This window comes from Eupeodes corollae, chromosome 1 (assembly GCF_945859685.1).
Source record: "Eupeodes corollae chromosome 1, idEupCoro1.1, whole genome shotgun sequence".
NCBI lineage: Eukaryota > Metazoa > Arthropoda > Insecta > Diptera > Syrphidae > Eupeodes > Eupeodes corollae.
In genome coordinates this window covers 120,322,397-120,345,214 of record NC_079147.1, presented here as the reverse complement: position 1 = coordinate 120,345,214, position 22,818 = coordinate 120,322,397, and the positions used below count along the sequence as shown (strand labels likewise).

Below are 22,818 nucleotides of genomic sequence, written 5' to 3'. Positions count from 1 at the left end.
TTTCGAAAACGATACGAGCTATTTTTTAAATGTATTGTCACTTACATAAATAAGAGAAGAGAAAAAAAAGTATATAGTATAATTTAAAAAAAAAAACATATTTTTAACTTCAAATTGGAAAGTAAAAGCCCTTTGCTTTTTTTAAATAGAAAATCGATTAAGTATTAATAATATTTCAATATTTTTACCTCTGGATTGATTTTTGTTACAATAGTTGATTGTACACCAAATCTTGAAATGTTATTCTTCAAAGACGTTTCTTCTTGAGGAACTGTATTTAAAATCGTGATGTTAGGTCCTTGAACAGACTCTTCTAACTCTTCTACAGACTCTACAAACTCTATTGATTCAACAGATGGTGATGGTGCTATTTCATCACTATCAATTATAATCAAAGAACTTCCTTGGGATCCTTAAATTTTAATAAATTAAATTAAAAAATGTAAAATTTTAAATAGCTAATATTGAATAAAACGATACGCCATCCATACCTTCGCTATTCAATTTAAGTGTTGGGAAACTTTTGCTTTTGTTTTATTGTAAATATTTTTGAAATTTCGGATAAGACGGAATTTTTTATTACGCAGGTATCTAAAACATTTATGCTATTTTCCAATTTCTGAACGAAAGAATTAGTAAATAAACTGGCTTAAAAGTTATAGAAAAGTCAATACCACCTGAGTTTAAATCAGAATTTAGAGATTGAGCATTCGAAAATGGACCTACAAAACTTAAAAAATTGTGAAGTCTGCTAACACATAGAAAGTTCGGCTTGGCGTCAAAATGTACGGAGAAAAATCGATCATAAATTCTTAAACTAAATTTTACCTGGTATTTCATCAACGTTATGGTCCAGCACTCCTAATGTCCAGCCTGTAGAAGATTTAAACTGCATTATGTAATCAACGACGTCTTCGTCAGCGATATAAGCGGAAGCTTTTGCATCGTAAAATTTTATATTTCCAACGATGTCGAATTGATCTTTCACTTAAGATAATAGAAAATAGCCTTTAGTGTTGAATATTATGATTATTTAAGTAATTAATACTCACCAGATTTGACTAACTCAGAGTACGTTATTGAATTTGATGATCCTTTTATTCGAACTACCGAAGATAATCTTTTGTACACGGCGGTAATAAAAATAAGCATACCTCCTTAATATTCTTAATAATATTCAACTGAAAACAATTTTATTTTATTGATAAAATGAAATTTGAAATAATAATATTCCACTGAAAACCGAAATTCACTCTTTCATTACCACTGCCAGACATAAAATGAAAATTATTTGCTTCAGCGCAGACGGACACGACTCAACTCAAAGGTTTTACCGTTTTAAAAGTATTCTAAACTGATGGGCAGTGTTGCCGTGTGGAAATTTAATGTACATCTTAATCAATATTTTCACACATACGCCTATTCAAAATATTTGTATTGCAAATTTTTTTAAAAGTACATATGAATATATTTTAACTTTTCTCAAAGTATTAATTAAATACAAAATAAAGTACACACTTACTAAAACGAAATCCAATTATTACATTCACATATAGTTTAATTTTGTATCAAATCAAGGCTTGACAGTGTTTTTGGTTATAAACTTCAATTGCATTTTAACAAATTAGCCATACAATCTTATAAATACACATTTCTAAAATCATTTATTTTTTCGTAAACCATTTGTTAGCACATTTACTAAAATGTATATCAGACATAAATGGACACTTAATTATTTTTTGCCGTATTTAATAATAACTTTAAAACTCGTTAAAGACAATTGAAGTTTCATTTCTGTTCTAAAAAGTATAAAATAAATATAATTTTATTCTTCACAATATTTCTGAACAGAGGTAACACTTATTTTACATTCCTTGGACGATGCATCTGCGACTATAGAAGCAACGTAAGGCATACAATTGAACGCGGTCTTTTTTGGCATAACACCCCGTCCACACAGTAGATAGTTTTTCAGACGATAAAAAATGAGTAGTTTTAATTATGGTTCGATATTTTTCAAACTCTTTTTGACGAAATTAAATTGTGACATGCAATTTGATATAGTTTTTTTTAGTCCGTTTGTTATTTTATCGCATAAGAACTTATTTTATTTAGTTTTACAAATCGTATTATTCAAAAAAGATATTTGCGGCGGTTGTTTTCAATTTGGAGGTCTATTCTAACAAAAATCGAGATTCATTTTCATTGTAAGGTATTGCTTCAATATTATTTAAAATTGATTCGGAATTTAATTAGTTGTATTGGAATACATTTCTTAAATCGGAAAGGATTTTTGGTTGACAAGAAAACCACACAAAAGGAACAAATTTCTTCGGCTGACTCATATGGTTTTCCGACTAAATTTGAGATTTATGAAATAAAAAAATCAAGAATGTAAAACCAATTTTATAATTTTGGCATAATTGTTTAATACCATACAACATGGTGTGTCATTTTGATTTATATTTGAATCATAAATCAATTTTTCATTATTTATTCATATTTATACACATAATTAGTTTTTGCATTATCCTCAAAAGAATTCTATTCAAAAAGTCCTTTTCCGTACATGAAATCTTTAGAATACTAGTGCGGACTTACCTTTTTGGCGCGAATGAAACGCATTGTATGCATGCGCGATATACTTATATTACTGTCTTTTGGTTATAATTCAGTGTTGCCCTCTGTAACAATTATTGCAGTTTTACACTCCATATGATCAAAAATTATATAGAAAACCATTACTATTCCACAGTTCTAAGTTCATTTAGAACTTTAACGAATGACGAAAATGATAATTATTATAAATGAACTTAATACCTTGATCAATAAAAACAAATTCCAAGAAATTTATACTAAAGAACTATATCTTTTCTTAGAAGATATACGTTCTATTTTGTAGATTTCCGATCAAAGCAAAAAATAAACTATTACTCCAAGTCTTTTTTTAGATCTTAAAATGTTATATTTTTGTTATATTTATATATAATTAGGATTAGGAGGAATTTTTATCTTTGACATCCTATCAAAAGGATTAGATTTTAAATGCAGTAACAAGCTGGTTTTCCTAGTTATCAATTTGCATTAATTCTTTAACACAGAACCGTTTTTGTTGAACTTGTAAAATAGTTCATTGAACAGTGTTAGTGGACAATGAATACAAATATTCTGGTCCTAACTTGTAAAATCAGAAAAATGTATTACCTAATTAAATAATAAAAACCAAGCAAGGTCACTTTTTTGCAAAATCTTATATTGATCAAATTGCTTCTAAGCTCTAAGGTAGGTAACACTTAATTCTATTTGGTTGCACGAGAAAGAAATGATAAAACAGTGATGATACATCGACAAAAATAAACAAGTTGAACGATATTCTAATTTTCTTTGTAAGCATAGGTAATGTAATTGATAAATTGTAACATAAAATATGGTTCAAACAGCAACCTTTTTGATCTGAAACAATGTAATTCAATTTGTTTTTGATACATTTTACAGCAAAATCTCTTCAATAACTCTTATCATGATCAAAATTTAACCCGTTATTTGTACTATTTTTGTCAGTTGTAATAATCAGTCGGGATAAATTTTTTATCAAAATCAGTTCTTTGTTTTTGTTGAACCAATTCTGCTTGCGCATATAGTATGTGCCTACGACTTATAAAGTGGGATTTGTTTATTGTTTTTAAATACTTACCTATGTAGCATCACTGTTTTTCATACGAAGATAAGAAGCCATCATAAAGGTTTCCCTCCCAAAATAATTTCAATTATTGCATGCATATGCGTTGTTTGTTAGCTTCTTTCGTTGCTTACCAAAATTGCGGTTGAACGGTAAACAGTAACGACGACGTGTGTGTGTGTACCCATCCGACGACGGCGATGACGATTTACTGTTACTTGGGTGAGTTAAGTTAACTTTGTTTTTGCTTTTGAGAAAACTGATGGGCAGAAGCAAAATATAATATGGCTGATTTCTGCTTTTAAGAATGCTGAAAGTTTATTTTCGTAAGATGGTATGTTATGTTTTGCATTATGGGTACATTAGAGGTGGAGGGTGTTTTTTGAGCCCGTAGGAAACCTTGGTAGGTATGCAGATATTACTTGTAAATTTGAAAGTAATTTTTAAGTGTTTGATTACTATAAAAATATATATATGTACATATTTACATACATGGGTATATTTGTATTTATTATAATCATAGAAGAAACAAGAGAAACATATCTACATATCGCACCTCCGGTGCAATATCGACGCAATTGCAATTTTTTCTGAAATTGAGTTAAGAGCGCCATAATGTTCCAAATGTCAAGTTTTATCGGTGGTAAAATTGACGTGATTGTATCTTTGCTAGTGCCCAAAAGAGGCCACTTTTTTGTTTGACACAAAAGTTTAAACTATAAAATTTTTCGGAGCAACAAAGTCGTAATGTACCTTGGGCTCCACAATAGTTCAAACCCTTCACAAGCTCAAAAAAGAAACAGGTGAAAGATATAAAAGGTAAGAATATAAACTCTAACTCACTGAATAGTCAGCTATTTTTAGGACTCTTGAAGTCGATTCTGTAGGCCTATTTTAGGGCGATATAGTATTTTCAATAAGCAAGCAAACTTTAACTGTGATTCCTGAACATTTAAGAAAATTGCATTTACGTCATTATTGCACCGGAGGTGCGATATGTACATATATTTATATAAATGCTTTTCCTCTGTTGAACACAACTTTTCTATTTTATCATTTAATATCATTATGTATCTTTTCAAAATAAATTAAGTACCTAGCCACTTATAAAAATTACCATTTTAAACAAGACAATTTCTATTTGAAAAAAAATTATGAATTCTCACATTGAATTGCAATGCTTATTTTTATTTTAAATAATTTTTGCAAAAATTATTATTACACGATTTCAGTTCAAAATTAAAAATAAATTATTTTTGCAATTTCTTCTGCAGAAACTCAAATCCATAATAATTTATTTGTCTTAACTGCTTAACGTGTTTGTCTCAAACTTGAAATCATTTTTCCCATTTTAATAGAAAAAGAATTACCAGCAATCATTTATTCGTTTGCAAAAAAATATATTCCCTTGCTCTCTCCAAATCTTAATCACAAAGTCTTCATTCATTTGTTGTAATTGATCTGTACATTTACATTAAAAGCGAACATTTTTGCAACAAACAACAATCTGAAAGGTTCTTTGCAAACTATTCATTCGTTTGCTGTAAACAAAAACAGTTGATAGCAAACAACAAGTTGTTTAGATGTGGGAAATGTATACGTTCGCCGCAATGAACTCACCAACAATAAGCTTCAAACGAATGGGTTGTTTTGCAATATGTTTGCTATTATCGAATTATAATTTGGATCAAATGAAATTCATTTGTGACCAATGAAATTCTTTTGCAGCAAACATTTTAACTTTCCTGCAAACGATTTTCATTCAATTCAAACGATATTCTTTAGCGACAAACGAAAATAAAAAAATTATTTCTCTGAGTGTACTGTCTCTTGCGAGGCATTGACAAATTCTAAGAGTAATTCTTGTCATGAAAAGTGCTTTCTTAAATTTGCAGTTCGGATTCGGCTTAAAACTGTAGGTCCCTTCCATCCCTGACAACAGTACTCGCACACAGGAACGGTTGAGAGTTGTCAGTCACTAGACCATAGTTCTCAAACGGACTGTTGCGCCACTCAATTTATTTATTTATTAATTTTCCCTTGCAATTCTACTACGTTAATGGATATGACTTTAAACTTTGATGTTTAAAATACTACTTTAAACTGAGGACCAGCACAAATTCATAAATTTTTGACTTATATAAACCATTCAGTGGGGGATCAAATGTATGGCTCAAGGGTAAACAGTTTAGTTCTAGAAGTAACGCTTTCATATTAATATTTGTTAGTAATTTAACGATGTTCACCGAAAAGCAGTTTGCTGTCAAAAAAAACTAAAATCTTTGTTTTCACACAATTTATAATTGGAAAACATTTTAGTAAGTAATGCTTTAAATTATTTTCATAAGATATTTTATGAGAGAAAGAGCTAATATTCAGGTTCTGAAGAAGAAACTTTGAATAAAAGATAGCCAATTTGATACTAAATTGCCTTTAAATTCCTGAAACTCGTCTTCCTGAAACTCGTCTTCCTGAAACTCGTCTTCGTCTTTTATTTTGACACACATAACACTTTCTAAAAGTGTTTTTTTCTTTAAAAATTGTTTTTCTATAAATTACAAAAACTTTTAAGATCTTAAAAAAATTAAGGAAATCTACTTTTTGCTTTTGATGCTCTAGGACTGATATTTAAACACGCATTTGACGAATATAAATCTTCCAAACATAGCAAAACACATTCATTAAACTACTGGCTAATTGAAAAACAATGAACGTTTTATATAGATAAAAGCTTTGAACCTGTTGGGATTTGAAGAGATTCTGAAACATGTAATTTGTGAGTGTGACACAAAAGTTTATTTCCAACTTATTTGTTTACCTTTATTTGTTTTTATTTTATTTTTACAGATATAATGTTCTTAAAAGCACATTTTTCTTTAAATTCAAGATCTCTCCACAATAAAAATAAAAATACAAAAATATTTTCACGCAAAACAGTAATTTGTTTAGAATTTGTCTTCAGTTTTAATTTACGAGTAAGCAGACTGATAACGATAGTAATATGAGACCCTCGGAAATAGATCCAGGAAAAAATACATTAAAAACCAACATATTCTTCCTAACATATTCGGTTTTATTTGCCTACGAAAAATTATCAAAATTTTCTGGCGAACGTTCTGTCTGGGTTCCTTTTTTTATTTTTATAACGTTCTTCGCATTTAAAGAAATGCTGGCAAGAACAGAATATATTATTTTTAGAGAAAAGCTAATGAGCTGTTTTTATGACATACTAGTTGAACCCCCCGTCGTTAATCGCGTACTCTATTGAGTAGAAAAAAATATAGCTGAAAAGCAAAACACTTTAATAGAAACAAAACTTATTTTAGTTGTACCTATACTAAATAGATAACAATATCAGAACTTATAAATCATTATGTTAAATAAATTTTATTACTCTCAAATTTTACTTTTTTAAAAGTTTATTTAATTAAAAGTACTTAGAGTTTCGATGGTAGACTGCCGTTAATTTCTTCACTCATTCTCCTTCTTGGTATTATTCATCTTGCAATGAGTCTGGGTTGGGTATTGGGTACCGTGGGATCCTTATCTTTCTGTAGCGTCAGCGATGTTCGTTGTTGATCGCTGTGTGGTCTTCATGGTTTGGGGTGTTTGCTCCTATTATAAAAGTGTTGCAATTTTATTATGTGGTCGAGTCAGATATGTTAACTTGTTATTAAAAATGTGTACCCAAATTAATTATTACTGAAAAGGTATTTATTATCCGATATTGCTATCCACGACAAAATAGTCGTACTGAAAATAAAGGTTTCTAAGAAAAACAAATTTTGGGATTCATATAAAATTCAAACCTTTAAATACTCTAAATTTCAGTTAAAACTTCAAGAAAAGTACTGATATACTTTCTTATGTTATATAACCAGATTACGTTGTTAACGCGAAATAAAAGAAAATAGTTTTTTCCATAAGTACAAAATCAAAATTGTGTTTTCGTTTTACGAGCTAAGTTTTAAGTGCAGTTTACATTATAAACATAGGGAGAGCCTTGTGGTATACAGTTATATTCAAGGTCGGATCCAGATTTTTAATCAGGGGGGTCACGCACTTAATATAAAGACATCTTAACCTTAAATGTACACGTTTCAAGGGCTAAAGTGACAACTTTAGTTATTAAATTATTTTAGAACGCAAGGTATAGTCTAACTATTTAATTTAGTAGACTTTTTTCATATGAAAGCATTCCAAGATTCTTACAGTTTTCTAAATATGTCATATTTAAGAACAAACCAAAAAAAAACAATAGTTTAAAGGGTTTTATTGCTTGCATGAAGAAATGTATGAAATTGTTTTGAAACTTTGCTTTCTTCCAAAACAAAATATATTCTTTTTTGTTGCCATTCCAAAAATCAGAAAATGAGAATGAATCTGATATCAAGAATTTTCGTTTTTTTACGAAGTTTTTCCCTTCAAAATGTAGATTTCTTTAGTTTGCTACTACCTTAAAAATTTTATTCAACAGAAAATCAATTTTAAAATAAATATATTGCCCCCTGCAATACCTGCAAACAAAAAAATTTCTTAAAAATGTAAATTTCTTGCATTGAAAGACAAGATAATTGAAATCTGATTAAGTTTGGGAAAATTTGAAAACAAAACAACGGCTTTATGAGGGGTACTCTTCTGGAGCAATACCAAAATATTTTTTTCTTGTAAAAACAGGCCGAATTATAAAAAAAAATAGGGATAGTTCTAAAAAATCTATGGGTTCATTTCTGACAAAAAAAAGAATTTTCGAATTTACACTTAAAAAAATTGTATGGGGACAGATGTTACTTTTAGTATTAAAACATGAAAAAAAAGCCTTAAGCTAATCGGCTTAGTTTCAATCGGCACAGTGGTTTATGCTTTAGGTGCCAGGACAGACAGACGGATGAATTGGGGGACCCACTTTTTTTAACTTTTCTAACATCGTAATGTCATGTTTGATTCGAATTTTTTTACGAATGCAATACTTGCCGTATACATAGTTTCTATGTGTCGCAAGTAAAAATCACTTCAATGTCCACTATTTATCTGCATACAAAAAATAAAATGGAATTGAACGCTAGTTTCTTTAATTTAAAGGGAACTTAATAACAAATTGAAGATCTCTTATTCAAGGTTATTTCTTAAAAAACCTGATTCTTTACTCTTTTTCTTGGAAAAAAAATTTTGAAAATAATTTAAAGCATTACTCAAGTTACAAGGATTTGAAATGTTTTTGACAACAAACCACTTTTTGGTGAATGTTGTTAAATTTCTAACAAATCTTTGATTACACAACTTACTGCATAAGCTTTATGGCTCATATGACCCCCCTCTGGATCGTCCATTGGTCAAAATTTGATGAATTTGTGCTAAGTTTTTAGAATAGGGCTGAATGTCAGATTCATATTATGTTCTTGGCCAGCCCTCAGTTGAAAGTTGTACTTTTTGTAACTTGAAGGAAATTGAAGGGAATTCCTCCAAAAAAAAAAACAAACAACCTATCTCCCATGGCGGGTGGGTAATGACCCCTACGACCCCCCCCCCTCTGGATCCGCCATTGGTTTTATTACATCAAGACAAAAACTTCTGCCGGATAAAAAAGGATATAATGACTTTAAAAGTGTGTATGTAATTGTTCTGAATTGTAAGTGAGCAAAGTCTGTGCTTAGGGTTGTCAGAAGCTTATTTTACGATACATATGCATGTATGAAATTTGTTCATCTCCTGGTATGTTTCCTTTGAGTATATTCAGGAAGGTCATTCAAGTTGAAAGCTAGCTTCTTTGCCATAGCATTAACTGGAATAATATTATTTTCACTGAAATTACCCCGTGTTTCTGCGAACATGAGGTAGATTTTGTTGGAACTGCGGCTGGGATGCGACCCACACTGATAACTTCCCAACCTGACATTTGCTTTTTTAAAAAGGATTGTAGGTTTCTTATTTTTTTTTTAAAAAGGTGTCAGTTCAATTATTTAAAAAAATTTAACTACCAACGATATTTTCGTAAAATTAAAATTTGATTTTAAAATCTATTTTAGTTACCGATATTTTTAGTCGAAAACCAATTTTAGTAGCATTTCTGGAAACCTTTTATTTCTTATATAAACAAAAACAGATTGGATTTGTCTACGAACAACATCTGAAGTTAACAACAAATTTAACTAAGAATTAAATTATTTTAAAGACAAAAACATAATTTATTCGCCAGATATCGAAATCCGAACATACCAATTTTGCGTATACTGTTTTTAGGAAGATTTTAATTTTGTATGTTTTTATACTAGTTTGAGTTTAGAAAATATTTACTGTTTTTTATTTCGGAGATAAAATCATTTTTTGTTCGTTAAATTTTCGAGGTGACAAATATTTTTTTTTATTATTTCGTGATAATTTTTTCAAAATCCTATGACCGCACGTTTTACATTCAGAGATATGAAATATATTTTCTTACTACTGAAACATTATCTAACAAAGAAAAAGACCAAATAATAAATTAATTTTTTAAAAGAAGGAAAACACGATTGACCTCCATATAGTGTAGAAAAAAAGAGTTCAATTAATAAAATAATATATATGTATATGTATACATGATAATTAAAGAGTTTATAGCTCAAATTTACATATTATTATTATTATATAAAAACAATAACAATGTAATACTAGTTAAATAAATAACAAGTGAATAAATAGTAAATAAATAATAAAAAATACAAACAATAAATAACTTAAAGATATTAATAAAACAATAAGGAAATATACAGCAAATAAACAAATAAATTACGTGAATGAAAATCAATAAATAAATTTAATAGACAAAGAAATTAATAAATACATAAATAAATAAATGAATGAATAAATAAATACATAAATAAATAAATAAATAAATAAATGAATGAATAAATAAATACATAAATAAATAAATAAATAAATTAATAGATAAATAAACAAATAAATAATAGATAAAAAAATTACATCAACGTGTTGTTAATATGCATTCTATAGCTAAGTTTGGTATCTAGATGTACTCCAAGATATTTTACAGTCTAATTCCAGTCGATTATATTTTCAATAATATGGATTTGGCTGCTGGGAAGGAAGCAAGATTTTCTTTTTCGGGAGAAAAAGATGGCTTGCATTTTTCCAGCATTGAGTTTAATCTTCCATTTGCTATAATATATTTCTAAATTTGAATCGCATTTTTTAGATTTTTCTCAATATTGAGAGAAAATTCATGCGAAGAAAAAAATTGCGGTGTCATCAGCAAATAATGCTGATTTGCAAAAATGAAGCACTGGGTAATCAGAAGTATATATGTTGTATAGAGATGGTCCAAGGACATATCATTTTGGCACTCCAAACAGTAAAAACCTGAATTTGAAATATCACTATTAACATGCACTTGAGAACATCTTCCAGAAAGGAACCTTTGAACGATCTTACACAAGTACACTGGAAATTTAAAATTAATCATTTTGTATACAAGTCCATCGTGCCATACAGAATCGAGAGCTTTTTCTATATCTAACACTATCATTCCTTTTGACTGTCCATGTAAACGATGTTGTTTAACATGGTTACAAATTCTTTCTATTTAATGGGATGTGCTGTGACAACTTCTAAAACCAAATTGCTCGTCAGGAAGGAGATTTGAATTTGAAACAAACTTTGAAATTTGATCTTTTATGACTTTTTCATATATTTTACTTATGCTGCTTAGTAAGCTTATGGGTCTGTAGCTTAAAGAAACATCTGGAGACTTACCAGCTTTCAAAATAGGCACAACTTTTGTCTTTTTCCTAAATTCCAGTTTCGGACATGAATTGATTATAAATGTTAAGTACATAATTCCGTTCTTTGATAGGAGTTTTCAACTAAACATTTTTTATACCATCTTAGCCTCTGGCTTTCCGCATTTGATGGTGTTGTCACGTTTAGAGCATTTATATTTTGAATTTGAACTTTGACGATATCATTTGTCTCTCTGTCACCTAAGTTTTATGAAACCAAATGGTTTTTTGAAAAATTCCTTGCAAGTTCTTCAGCCTTCTCATTGTCGGTGAAGTATATTGACGTCGAGTCCTTTAGAAAAGGAAGAGTTCTATTTTTATTTTTAACAATTTTAATGATATTCCAAAATGGTTTATCGTTTTTATCTAGAAAACTAAGCTTTTTATTCCATTCATGGTTGAGATGTTTCATTAGCTCATTTGATATCATCTTACTGAAATAAGAAACCATTCTTCTAGAGAAGGGTTGACGATAACGTTGCCAATTTTTTTGATGGAGATTTTTCAATTTAATAAGGTTTAGTGTGTTAGATGGTAATTTTGTATGTAAAGTTTCTCTCTTTACTCTTTTAGGCACACTTTCATCTATTGGGGAGTTTATGTTTTCTGTAAAGTTATGAATCAGAAGATCCAAATCATCTTTGCAGTTAACATTTTCGAGCTGTGTAGGATTACTTTGGATTTTTTATTGATTTTTCTTCTAAAGCAAAACCAGTTTGCTTTTTTTTAATCTTGAAAGTATTGCACATTTTTTTCACCCGACCATAAAAGGTCACAAAAAACAGGATTATGGTCAGAGCTGAGAGCTGAGAGGTTGGCATATAAAACATGGTACAATTGACACAAACAAGTTGAGAACGAAATGACTACCACGTGAACCTGAAGGATAATAATGTTGGACAAGGAGGGTAAGAAATATTAATTGGAATTGACAAGGGCAGACTTGCTAAGATATTTCCCCAAGCGTTAGCTCTTAAACATCCCCAGTCTCTATGGCGACAGTTGAAGTCACCGCCTATCAAAACCGCTAATTGTAAAAAGCTTTTTTAAATCTTGTGTTAACCATTTTCTTTTGAGGTCAGAAGAAGTTCTACCAGGAAAGTACACAGACAAAATTTGTATTGATGTTTGGTTTTTAAGCATAATTTCGATACCAATACTTTCAACAACTCGTGTCGGAATTATTGGTAAAATTGAATGTCGAATTGACTTCCGTACAAAAATTGCAACCCGACCACCCATTTGATCAACTAACTAACTAACTAACCAACCGAAAATATTTGAAATTGGAATTTTTTATGTGTGTATCTGTCATATTACTTAGCATTTGATTTTGAATATAAAACAGAGAGCAGATTGAGATTCGTATCAACATTGTTGTTGTCACCCATGTTGCTAGTTGTGGTTGCATTGACAGTTGGAGTAGAGTGTTGAGTAAGTGATGAGTGAGAATCCCACGCGACATGAGTGGGAGAAGAGTTGGGCATATGCGAGCTTGAGTTCACTCAGCTTTTATTCGGAACATCAACACACGACGTTTGTGCGGGAGTGGGAGCATAGGAAAATCATTTATTGATGAGAGTGAAACCGGTTTTAGAACAGAGTTAATTGTAGGCTCAGCCAGAGTATATCTAATAATGAGTAGGGACACTCTACTAATACAATTAAAAATGAACCATAAAACAAAACAACAAATTATTATAAGTGAAAACTGGTCGAATGTATCCATTTTAATCCTTACCTGACATACCTAAGGTTAGAAAGATACACAATCGGTTTTCCCAACACCAACACATACACCTTCGATCGTATGATGCATAAATGAGGTCTTTTTTCATAATAGATTTTTAAAGGCGATCCAGTGTGATCGCATGTGTGTGTGTGGTTTTGCTGTGATTTTCATTAATTGAATGTGACCAGCCTCTACTCTTCTTTTATTTATTGAATCACGTTTTTATTTTATAAATTATACCTCTCATGTAATTTTTAAATAAATGTATTGTTCTGAAATATGAAATTTGTAACTTCATCTTTGTTCCACGCCTGTGTTTTTGGGAGCGGGCTTGGATTGTGGTTGTTTTTGTTGCTGTGGTTGTTGTTGCTGTTGTTTTTGCTGATGTTGTTTTTGTTGCAGTTCAAGTTGCGCTGCCTCTTGCTGCCGGCGCCCTTCCTGCTTTAGCTTAAGTTGGCTGAGGAATGGCTCCATTTCCTCCTTTAGTTTTTTCAGGTTGTCTTCCAATTTACTGATGGCGGCCTATTTAGTTTGCAGTGCCTCTTTTCCCCTATAACGATTTATTTGTTGGCGGTTCTGGCTCCGAAAGGATCTTGTTCCCATATTTCGGAAACCTAAACTGCCCTTCTCCACCTTCTTAGACGTAATATGGGCTCCCAGAGTCGTCACTCTCTGATGTTTCGTGTTCTGACGTCACACCTTTCGTTTTTTCTTCAATTTTTTTTATCTGGGTTCCGCTTAGCTGGATTGGTTCGCTTCACCAAATTGGGAGATTGCCTCTTTCTCTTCACTATTGCCCACTGGTCCGTTGAATGGTCTGATTGTGTTTCGGTGATTTTTATACCGCTGCTCGCACCACAGTTACATGATCACCTAAATCTTGAAATGAATGACGATACATCGTTAATAGACAGGATCAACAGAAAAGGGCCAAGATGGCTTCCCTGGGGAACACCAGATTAAGCAACAAAAGGTTCAAAATGACAACTTTTCAATTTAAATTTTACCTCATAGGATATGTTTTCAAGGTGTGATTTAATCCAAGCTAAGAAAAATGGTGGAAAACCAAGAGCCTTAAGTTTAAATAAAATAATTCCGTGGCTAAGTTGGTCAAAAGCTTTAGAAAATTCAGTGTATATACACAGTCAACGTCAAAACCTTGTTCTAAATAGTTTGAACATATGTTTGAGAATGTGAGGAGATTAGTAACGTTTGATCTTTTTTTCACAAAACCATGTTGCTGTCCAAAAATGATATTTTTACTAAAAAATGCTACACTTTCACAAAAAACTTGTTCAAACAATTTGGGAATGCAAGAAAGCTTTGCAATGGGCCTGTAGTTTGTTATATCCGCCTTGTTACCTTTCTTGAAAATTGGTGTTAGAAATGACTTCTTCCATATGCTGGGAAATTTGCCTGTTTTTAGAGAGAGTTTGAATAAGAACGTGAGGGGTTCAACTAAAGCATTGCTACACTTTTTTAGTACTATCGGGGGAATACCATCGGGACCGGCTGAGCAGTCATCATTTAACGCAGATAAAAGATCAACGATGGTACTCTGTAGCACAGGTATGTGAGTACAGATAGTTTGAGAAAAGAAGTGAAGATTATGAAAAAAACTTCATCAACTTGTTCAGGCCTATTAACAAACAATTCACACAAATTTGTTGCGAAAGCGTTACAGATATCAACAATTTTATCTAATGAAAGGTTCATGTAATTGAAGTTAACTGGAAAGGCATCTGATTTTTTCTTTGAGTTTACAAAACTCTAACATTTTTAGGATTCTTTCTAAAAGAGGTGCCCATATCAGTAACATAACAAGCAATTATTTCGTGTACTAAGGATGGCTAAAGTTTGTATATCTTGATTTCTTTATGGGTCCATTTTTTTTCAAAACAATAATTAAGGATCTTATAAAAGTTGAAACTGCTTCGTCAATGTAAGAAAATACTAATGTAGCAGCAATTCCAGAAATGGTGAAATCTTCAGACAACTGCTGGCAATTGGCTGTTTTGAAATTAAAATTATATAAGCAATCAAAGGAATTGCTGTGTTCAGTAAGGGAATTACTTAAGTAAAAAAATGTCAAAAGGGGGGGGGGGTGATATTTATCAATATTAGTAGTTCCTGATCTTGATTTAAGAACAAGAGTACTAATAGCTTCAGAAGAAAAGACTAAATCGAGAATTCGATTTTTTGAGTTTTTAATACAGCTTGTTTGCTGTAAGTCAGTAAGAAGGACTTTATCGAGAAGAGATAGTTCCATTTGTAAGGAAGAAGAAGAGGCTTCAAGGCAGGATTCGTCTTCAGATCCAGTCAATGTGTGATAAATTAAAATCACCTGGTGTCAGAGTTGGACAAATTTATAAGATAGTCTAATGCCAAGCCAAGGATAGATCGTTATAAACAGACTCCAAACTTTTTGGAGGAATGTAGACGTTTAAAATGAAAATTGTCTTAGTCTGACTCCAAAAAATTTCCAACATTTACTGTAAATTAGATGAGTTAAAATATTAAGTCTAAAACGAGTCCACGCATTTTGCTCCTAAGGATTGCACTGGCTTAACGGTTGCAATCATTCCGAGGCAAATGGGCTGGCCCGACAAGAATCCCCAAAAGACCAAACAGAATCACATCAGTCCCTCGGCAACTAATGACGATGTCGGCGTCCAGCGAGTTGAATCCAGTAAGTCAACTTCTCAAATGGAAGTTTTCTTTATATAATATAATCAGCAGCGTCATGACCAACCTGCCGATCAATCAGTCACAGTGAATAACTTCTATCCACAGCGGAAGTGTTTGTGGATCAAGCGATCTCTACGTTTTCGACAATGCGAGCACAATGTCATCAACACGATTTCCTTGCAATGAATGCACAAGAAAGAATAAAAGCATGGATGAGTACTTTTAATGTTCGACAATCAGATTTAAAAAAGTTTTACGAAAAATGATACTTCATCAACTTTCCCAACCTGAAGATCAACCATTCACAGTGAATAACCTCTATAAGCAGAGGAAGTGTTTTTGGATCAAGCGATCTCTGCGTTGTAGCCAATGCGAACACGATGTCATCGAACTACAGGCGACCGTGCCTGCAGCAACATCGACTTCATCAAACAGGAATCTATCGAGGCAGACATCACTGACCGAGGAACCACGTTGTGTTAAGAGTCCAAATAACGCCATTCTAGACATGTTGGATTCTTCGGTTGTACTAAATCAACGCGACGATTCAACGGAATTCGACAAAGAAGTTCAAGTTAAATGAGAGAAACCAAAGTTAGTAATTGATAAATCTAATTGGAAATTTCTATTCTATGTTGTTACTCAATTTTTTTTTATACATAGATTCATCACTTGAAGTCCAATAAAGTAAGAATCAAATTGAACCTTAAAATTTGAAGAATACTTACAATACTTACATATGTGAATAATTTTTTTCAAAATTGTATGTAATTTAGTATAATTTTTGTTTTAAAAATTTAATGCTATTATTTATGTTGTTAACAAAACAGAAAACTAGATGTTAAAATGTATCTTAGCTTATGAGTAATTAAAAAAAATATTAAATATTTCTCAATAAACACTTCTTTATGGTTTTCCTAAATTTTCTCTACTCAAGTCAAATATTAAATTACTCAATTTAAATTTTTATTTGTGCTGGATTTTTGGCAAATAATAAATAAAAACATAAAACTGTATTAAGTTTGTATATTTTTTTTTATTTAGTCATATGTTCAATTAAACAAAATTGGAAACATAATATTTTTATTTTTTATTCTTCTTATGTTTTGGTTCATCGTGTGTTGGCGATTTCATGTGGTCAACAGCCTTAAGAGTCTTCATTTAACTATACCTTGAAAACCTTGATTGTAATCCTTCTATGGTTTTAAATAGTTAGTTTAAGAGTTTATTTTCAATGCTGATTACGAATCCGAATTTCGATTTTAGCTACACATGCTGAAACTGATAAACACTATTATTCAAAATTATTTTTGTATTTTTTCAATATGATGTTTTACCCTAAGACTACAAATTCGTAATAAACAGTACGAAATAGTACCAAGAAGGATGTTTTGGAAAATCATCACAATTTTTTTTTTGAAAAAAGCTTGCCTCGAAAAGCCTTATAGCACAAATAATAAATTTATACAGATGTCTCCCCTTATGGCGAGAAATGATATATGAAACTGAAATCAACCAAAAAAAGAGCTTTTTCAAAAAGTTCAACACATTTACAAAATGTATACACGAAAGCTATGTTGCTCGTCTTCTTTCCTATGAATGAAAACTAAGGCAAACTAAAATCTCAAATCATTTTTGTATGTTCTTTTCCTCTCATAATCCTAATGCACAGTAACACATAATACACCATGATCATTCTTCGCAAATAAAAACAAAACTCGTTTTATTTGATTTTTTGTGGTGTGGTGAGGATGGTGGTGATGCGTTGAAAATAGGTGCAGGAGAGTTGATCGCTTGTCGACGACGAGAAAAAAAAATATTTACAGTTGCCTTTGGAAATAGAAACAAAGCTAGGACAAGGTTGTCTTTGTAGCTCGAGTTCTTATAATCGGATATGTAAATCTCCACGAATACATTTTTCTGTTTTATATATTTTTAAACGTAATGAAGTATTGTTGACTGGTGTCAATTGGATGATGACGTACCTACATACGTATGTCCAATGTACATGTATGTACCTCATTGTACATAATGTGTCAACAATTAAAATAATATTTTTTTTTCTAGTTTGAAAAGAACTGGGGGGTCATTCCGTAAAACGATAATCGTTTGACGATATCGTTTCGACGATAGTCTCACTTCACGTAAGACGATAATCGTCAAAGTGATATCGTCAAAACGATATCGTTTGCACGATAGCTAAGTAGGTATCGTCTGGTTTTAATTTTCATTGACAACTAAGCAAATTGAAGTCAAAAAAATTCGGTGTAGTTAAGTTTTGTTACAAAATCAAACTAAAAACTCTTAAAAATACAATGAATTCGGTTACGAAGAAAATTAAGAGATGAATGGGACATTCTATCTATTCAAGTATCGCTCTTGCACAAAGCACTTATCCAAATGAGTTTTGGAAACAAAAAATATTTTTGAAGCTAAGTTATGTTCCCTGTGGATAAAGTGAATTCTTCACTTCCTTCCCTTGGACAAAGAACGAAATTGGGTTTATTACTGCAGCTGATTTACAAAAATATCAGAAATTTGATAAACATTTTGATATTATAGTTTTATCTTCCGCGTCAACAAATGAAAGCACAAGAGGTGACAATAACAATAAACATCACAAAATAGGGGGCATGTTTATTTACAATACATTTTTTGCAAATTTTCAAAATTTCTCATAGAGAAAAACCAAGTTTAATAACATTTTCAAGCTATTGAACAAGCATTATTTTTCGTTGAGTTCAATTTGACATTTCAGTCATAGTATAGTATACTCAACGAACTTATACTGAAAACGATTGAACGAGACGATAGTGATAAAGTTACGTGAAGCAAATTATTGACGATATCGTAAATGATAATCGTTTTGACGATTATCGTTTTGGAAATTACGGAATGACTACCCTGATCTTATTTGTTTTATTCAAAAAGATAACTTCCTCAAAAATGGACAAGTACATTTTGTGCAGCAAAAATAAAATATGTACTGTTTTCTGTTCAAATAAGTGTCTTCCTGTAGATTTGTATGTTTCCTTGACATAACTGTATGAAAAGAACGTGTTTCTTTTTGATTATTGTAATGGGTCCGATTTGTCGAATTGAAAATTTTTACATTTCTCGACGTTTTAAGGTCCCTATGGTTTATTAATTATAATTATAGTATGTATATTGTGTCAGTAATTTTAAGGTTGAGTGCCGAATAGAATTTTAAAACATATTTTTATTAATTTAATTTTATTTTAATAAATAATCATGATTAACAAACCAAGAAGTCTATGTATTTAATGATTAAAATAATTCTTTATCAAAAGAAAAAGAATACAATATTATTGTTAAGGACTTTTAACTAATGTAGTTTAACTAATGTAAGCCAAAAAAATAGTTTTTATTTATATACTTACTCGTAGGTATACCTATACTGTAAGGGTTCGATTCCAACGTTTATTAGCTACTTTATCAGCTATACAAATTTTATTGGAGTAGTTCCTTTTGACTGTGACTTGATTTTGAAGATGCAAAAAGTTAATTAGAGATAAATTTAAAAATAGAATCTCTCACCTCAACCGGAACTAATTTAAACACAATGCTTTCCCTTTGTGTTATCGGTTCCAGATTTTTTTGATGTTAGGGAAGCTCTTCCCTTTCTGTTGGGCTGTAGGCTCTTCTTTTTTATGGAATAGGAGAAGGTGAGGATTGTCCACGCGGCCGCTTTGCAACTGATGAACGTACAAAACTTATGATTAGGTTGGAGACAAAAAGTTGCAGACAAACGTTTTTTGTTATAATTATCAATTAAATGGTATTAAAATATAGAACATACATGTGAAAAGAAATTTCAATAAAAGATGGTAGTTTGGTTATTATTAATTGTTACTTTATGAGCGTTTATAATATATATTCAGATATATATGTGATACAATAGCAATATAAATAAAAGTACATTTTAAATGAAAATAATAACCACAATAAAATTAAAATTCAACTTGTTTAGAGGACTCCTGGGATTGTGTGTTTTAAGACAACCACCACTTCGAAAATGTCGTTTAGGAGATGGACTTTTGTAGAACTGCTATTGTAGCGACGTCTGTGCTCTGGACTTGGAGATCGAGTTAATTCAGAACTTAAATCTGATCTTGAACTTGTTGAACTGGAATAAAGTGAATTACTGCTACAGCTTTGTACGTCTATCGCGGCGACTTTTACCAATTCTCTCACGAAAGCGCATGACCACCAGTGAACTTGAAATGCATCAAAGGATCATTCCATTCACCACCCCAGCCTGGGAGTTTAACTTTTTTTACAATCACTTCACATGTTGGACCCAAACCGGCGGCCATAAGGATCTTAATATTCGTAGATTGGAAGTAGTGGTCCTAGGGCAAAAGAGGCGGAATCGGGCCAGTTGGTTTTCGATAATTCTGATGTCTTGGATATTGGATATTATGGAACAACATTTAAATAATAATTCAATCAATTCAAATCGTTTTAGATCTTAAATTTACTTACTTGTGGTGGTGTAGCAGTTCTTGATATAGTAGTTGTCTTTTTCAAAATCGGACTTCTTAGCATCTTCCTCCTTCTTCTTGGGATCTTCGAGATTCATTGCACAGGTTGCGAAACATGACCTGTTTTATTTTTACCAAATGCTTCTATTTATTCAGCTTTTATTTGAACTGATTGGCTTAGCTATGGCTAGGAAAAGTGTCAACAAATAGAGCGATACCTCAATTTCATAGCCACATGTTTATCCTTCTCGACAAATAAAGCATGTCAGACCGGTTACGGAATAGAGCGATTTGATTGTTAGGAACAAAATCTTGTCGTGAAGTGTAATTTCTACTAAAAAAAACAATAGAATATTAAATAATTTGATTTAAAAAATAAATGTGACGAACACACTAACCTTGAACCGATAATTTTTCGCTCCAGAATAGACATGTTGGCATTTTAACTTCCTTCAGGGAATTCCACTTCTTCTGTTGCAACATTCTCCATGATTTCTTCTTTATTTGAGGAGTAAATTAAGTGCAAATTCATTATATACATACATATTTCATTTAAATAACAAATTAATATTTTGGATTTAAATAATTTTACCTTCATTTGCATTACTGGGAATAAATTTTGTTTTGTTTACATTTTGTTGAGTTGTGAAAATTCTCACCTAGTTGTTAATCTGTCAAAACAGTTCTAGGGCACGCCTATGCTTTCTGCATTATTTTTTCTGTTTTAAGCGAAACTTTCCATAAAAATAATAGAATTTGTATGCCAAAAGTAGTCAAATGTTATTTTTAGCAACGCTTTCAACGAACAGAAGTATGACAGATTTCGACAACACGCACTATAGGGTATTTACCTTCGACCGGGCACTCAACATTTGTATTAAAATATTTTTCACGCTAATTATAGCGTATCCAAAATCATGTCAACAGTTTTGGGAATTTGTTGATACCTATTTTTACAAAATCGATGAATCAGCAACAAATCTAAAGGCACAAAATCTATTAAAGTCATAAAGAAACAATAAAAGTTAAACTGATTGTAATTTTTTAAGTTTAGGTATTTTTAATAAAAAGTCATATTCTCAAATAAATTAATAATACTTTATTTATTATAAGATCAATTTCTGGGGTGTCTTCTTCTCAAGTTCGTATGGTCTTTTGTGTTTTTTTCAGATGTTTGTTAAGTTTCCAGTAAATGGTTAGGAAAAATAAATAGCATTTATTTAATAGCAGGTACAAGGAAAATTACCCGAAGGCCAGGTAAATTATACCAGACTACAGGTCGTTCTACCAGTATGCTGGTAGCAAGTACCAGGAAAAGTACTCGAAGGCCTGGTAAATTGTACTAGAATACAGGTAGATTCTACCAGAACAAATTTTTTTTAAATATACCAGTATGCTATTAGCAAGTATCATGAAAAGTACCAGAAGGCCCGATAAATTGTACCAGAATACAGTTACATTATACCGGGAAAAAATAATTTATCTGTTAAATACTACCAGTATGCTGGTAGCAGGTACCAGGAAAAGGACCCGAATGTCTGATAAATTGTACCAGAATACAGGTACAATCTTCCAGGAAAAATAATATTTCTGGTAAATGCTACCATTATGCTGGTAGCAGGTACCAGGAAAAGTACCCAGAGGCTTGGTTAATTGTACCAGAATACAGGTACAATCTTCCAGGAAAAATATTATTTCTGGTAAATACTACCAGTATGCTGGTAGCAAATACCAGAAAAATGATTATCTTTTCCTGTTAGGCAACTGGTACATCTTATCAGAAATTCTGATAATATTCTGTCGGAGGGAATATTATTTTTCCTGGTACGGGCTACCAGGGGAGACTGATATATTCTACCAGACGACCTAGGAGAATCTCGTTATCAGTTCTTCCGATAAAATCTAACAAGAAATCTGATAAATAGAACCAGGATATTTTTTTGAGTGTATGGTATCCAATGCATCGTACAGTATACAACAAGTTAATTTGGATCTGATAGGCCTATATCCAATTTCGAAAAAAGAAAATTGTTTTTGCGCTAAACAGTTTGTCTAAATTTGTAAGGTCTATTCCAATTAAAGATAAATATGCTTAAGTGTGAAGCTTTTATAAATGATTGCATTACAAATTTAGGCATACTTAAAATTATTTTGAAGGACAATGGAGCTGAATTCTGCAATGCATGAAGAATTTAGCAAAAATATTTAATATCAAACACATAACTACTAGTGTAGCCCATCCCCAATCAAATAGATCGGTTGAAATAATTCATGGAAGACTGAAGGAATATCTAAATACAGATAACTTCGAAATAAAACTGGGATGAAGCACTTAAATTTGCAAGTTTTTGTTATAATACAATAATACACTTGACACGAGGTTATAGTCCAAATGAGGTTATGTTTGGAAGACAAGCTAATAGACCGAATGATATAGAT

The 22,818-nt window shown here is 31.1% G+C and overlaps 1 protein-coding gene across 1 annotated transcript; it reads right to left on the bottom strand.

Annotated features, from left to right (window-relative positions):
- Nucleotides 1-141: 141 nt before the first annotated feature.
- Nucleotides 142-972, bottom strand: LOC129953826 (uncharacterized). The gene is made up of 2 exons (XM_056067307.1): nucleotides 829-972; nucleotides 142-412 (listed from the first exon to the last, which is right to left on the bottom strand). Exons 1-2 carry the CDS (start codon nucleotides 893-895, stop codon nucleotides 165-167), a joined length of 315 nt encoding a protein of 104 aa, XP_055923282.1. The 5' UTR covers nucleotides 896-972; the 3' UTR covers nucleotides 142-164.
- Nucleotides 973-22,818: the final 21,846 nt, after the last annotated feature.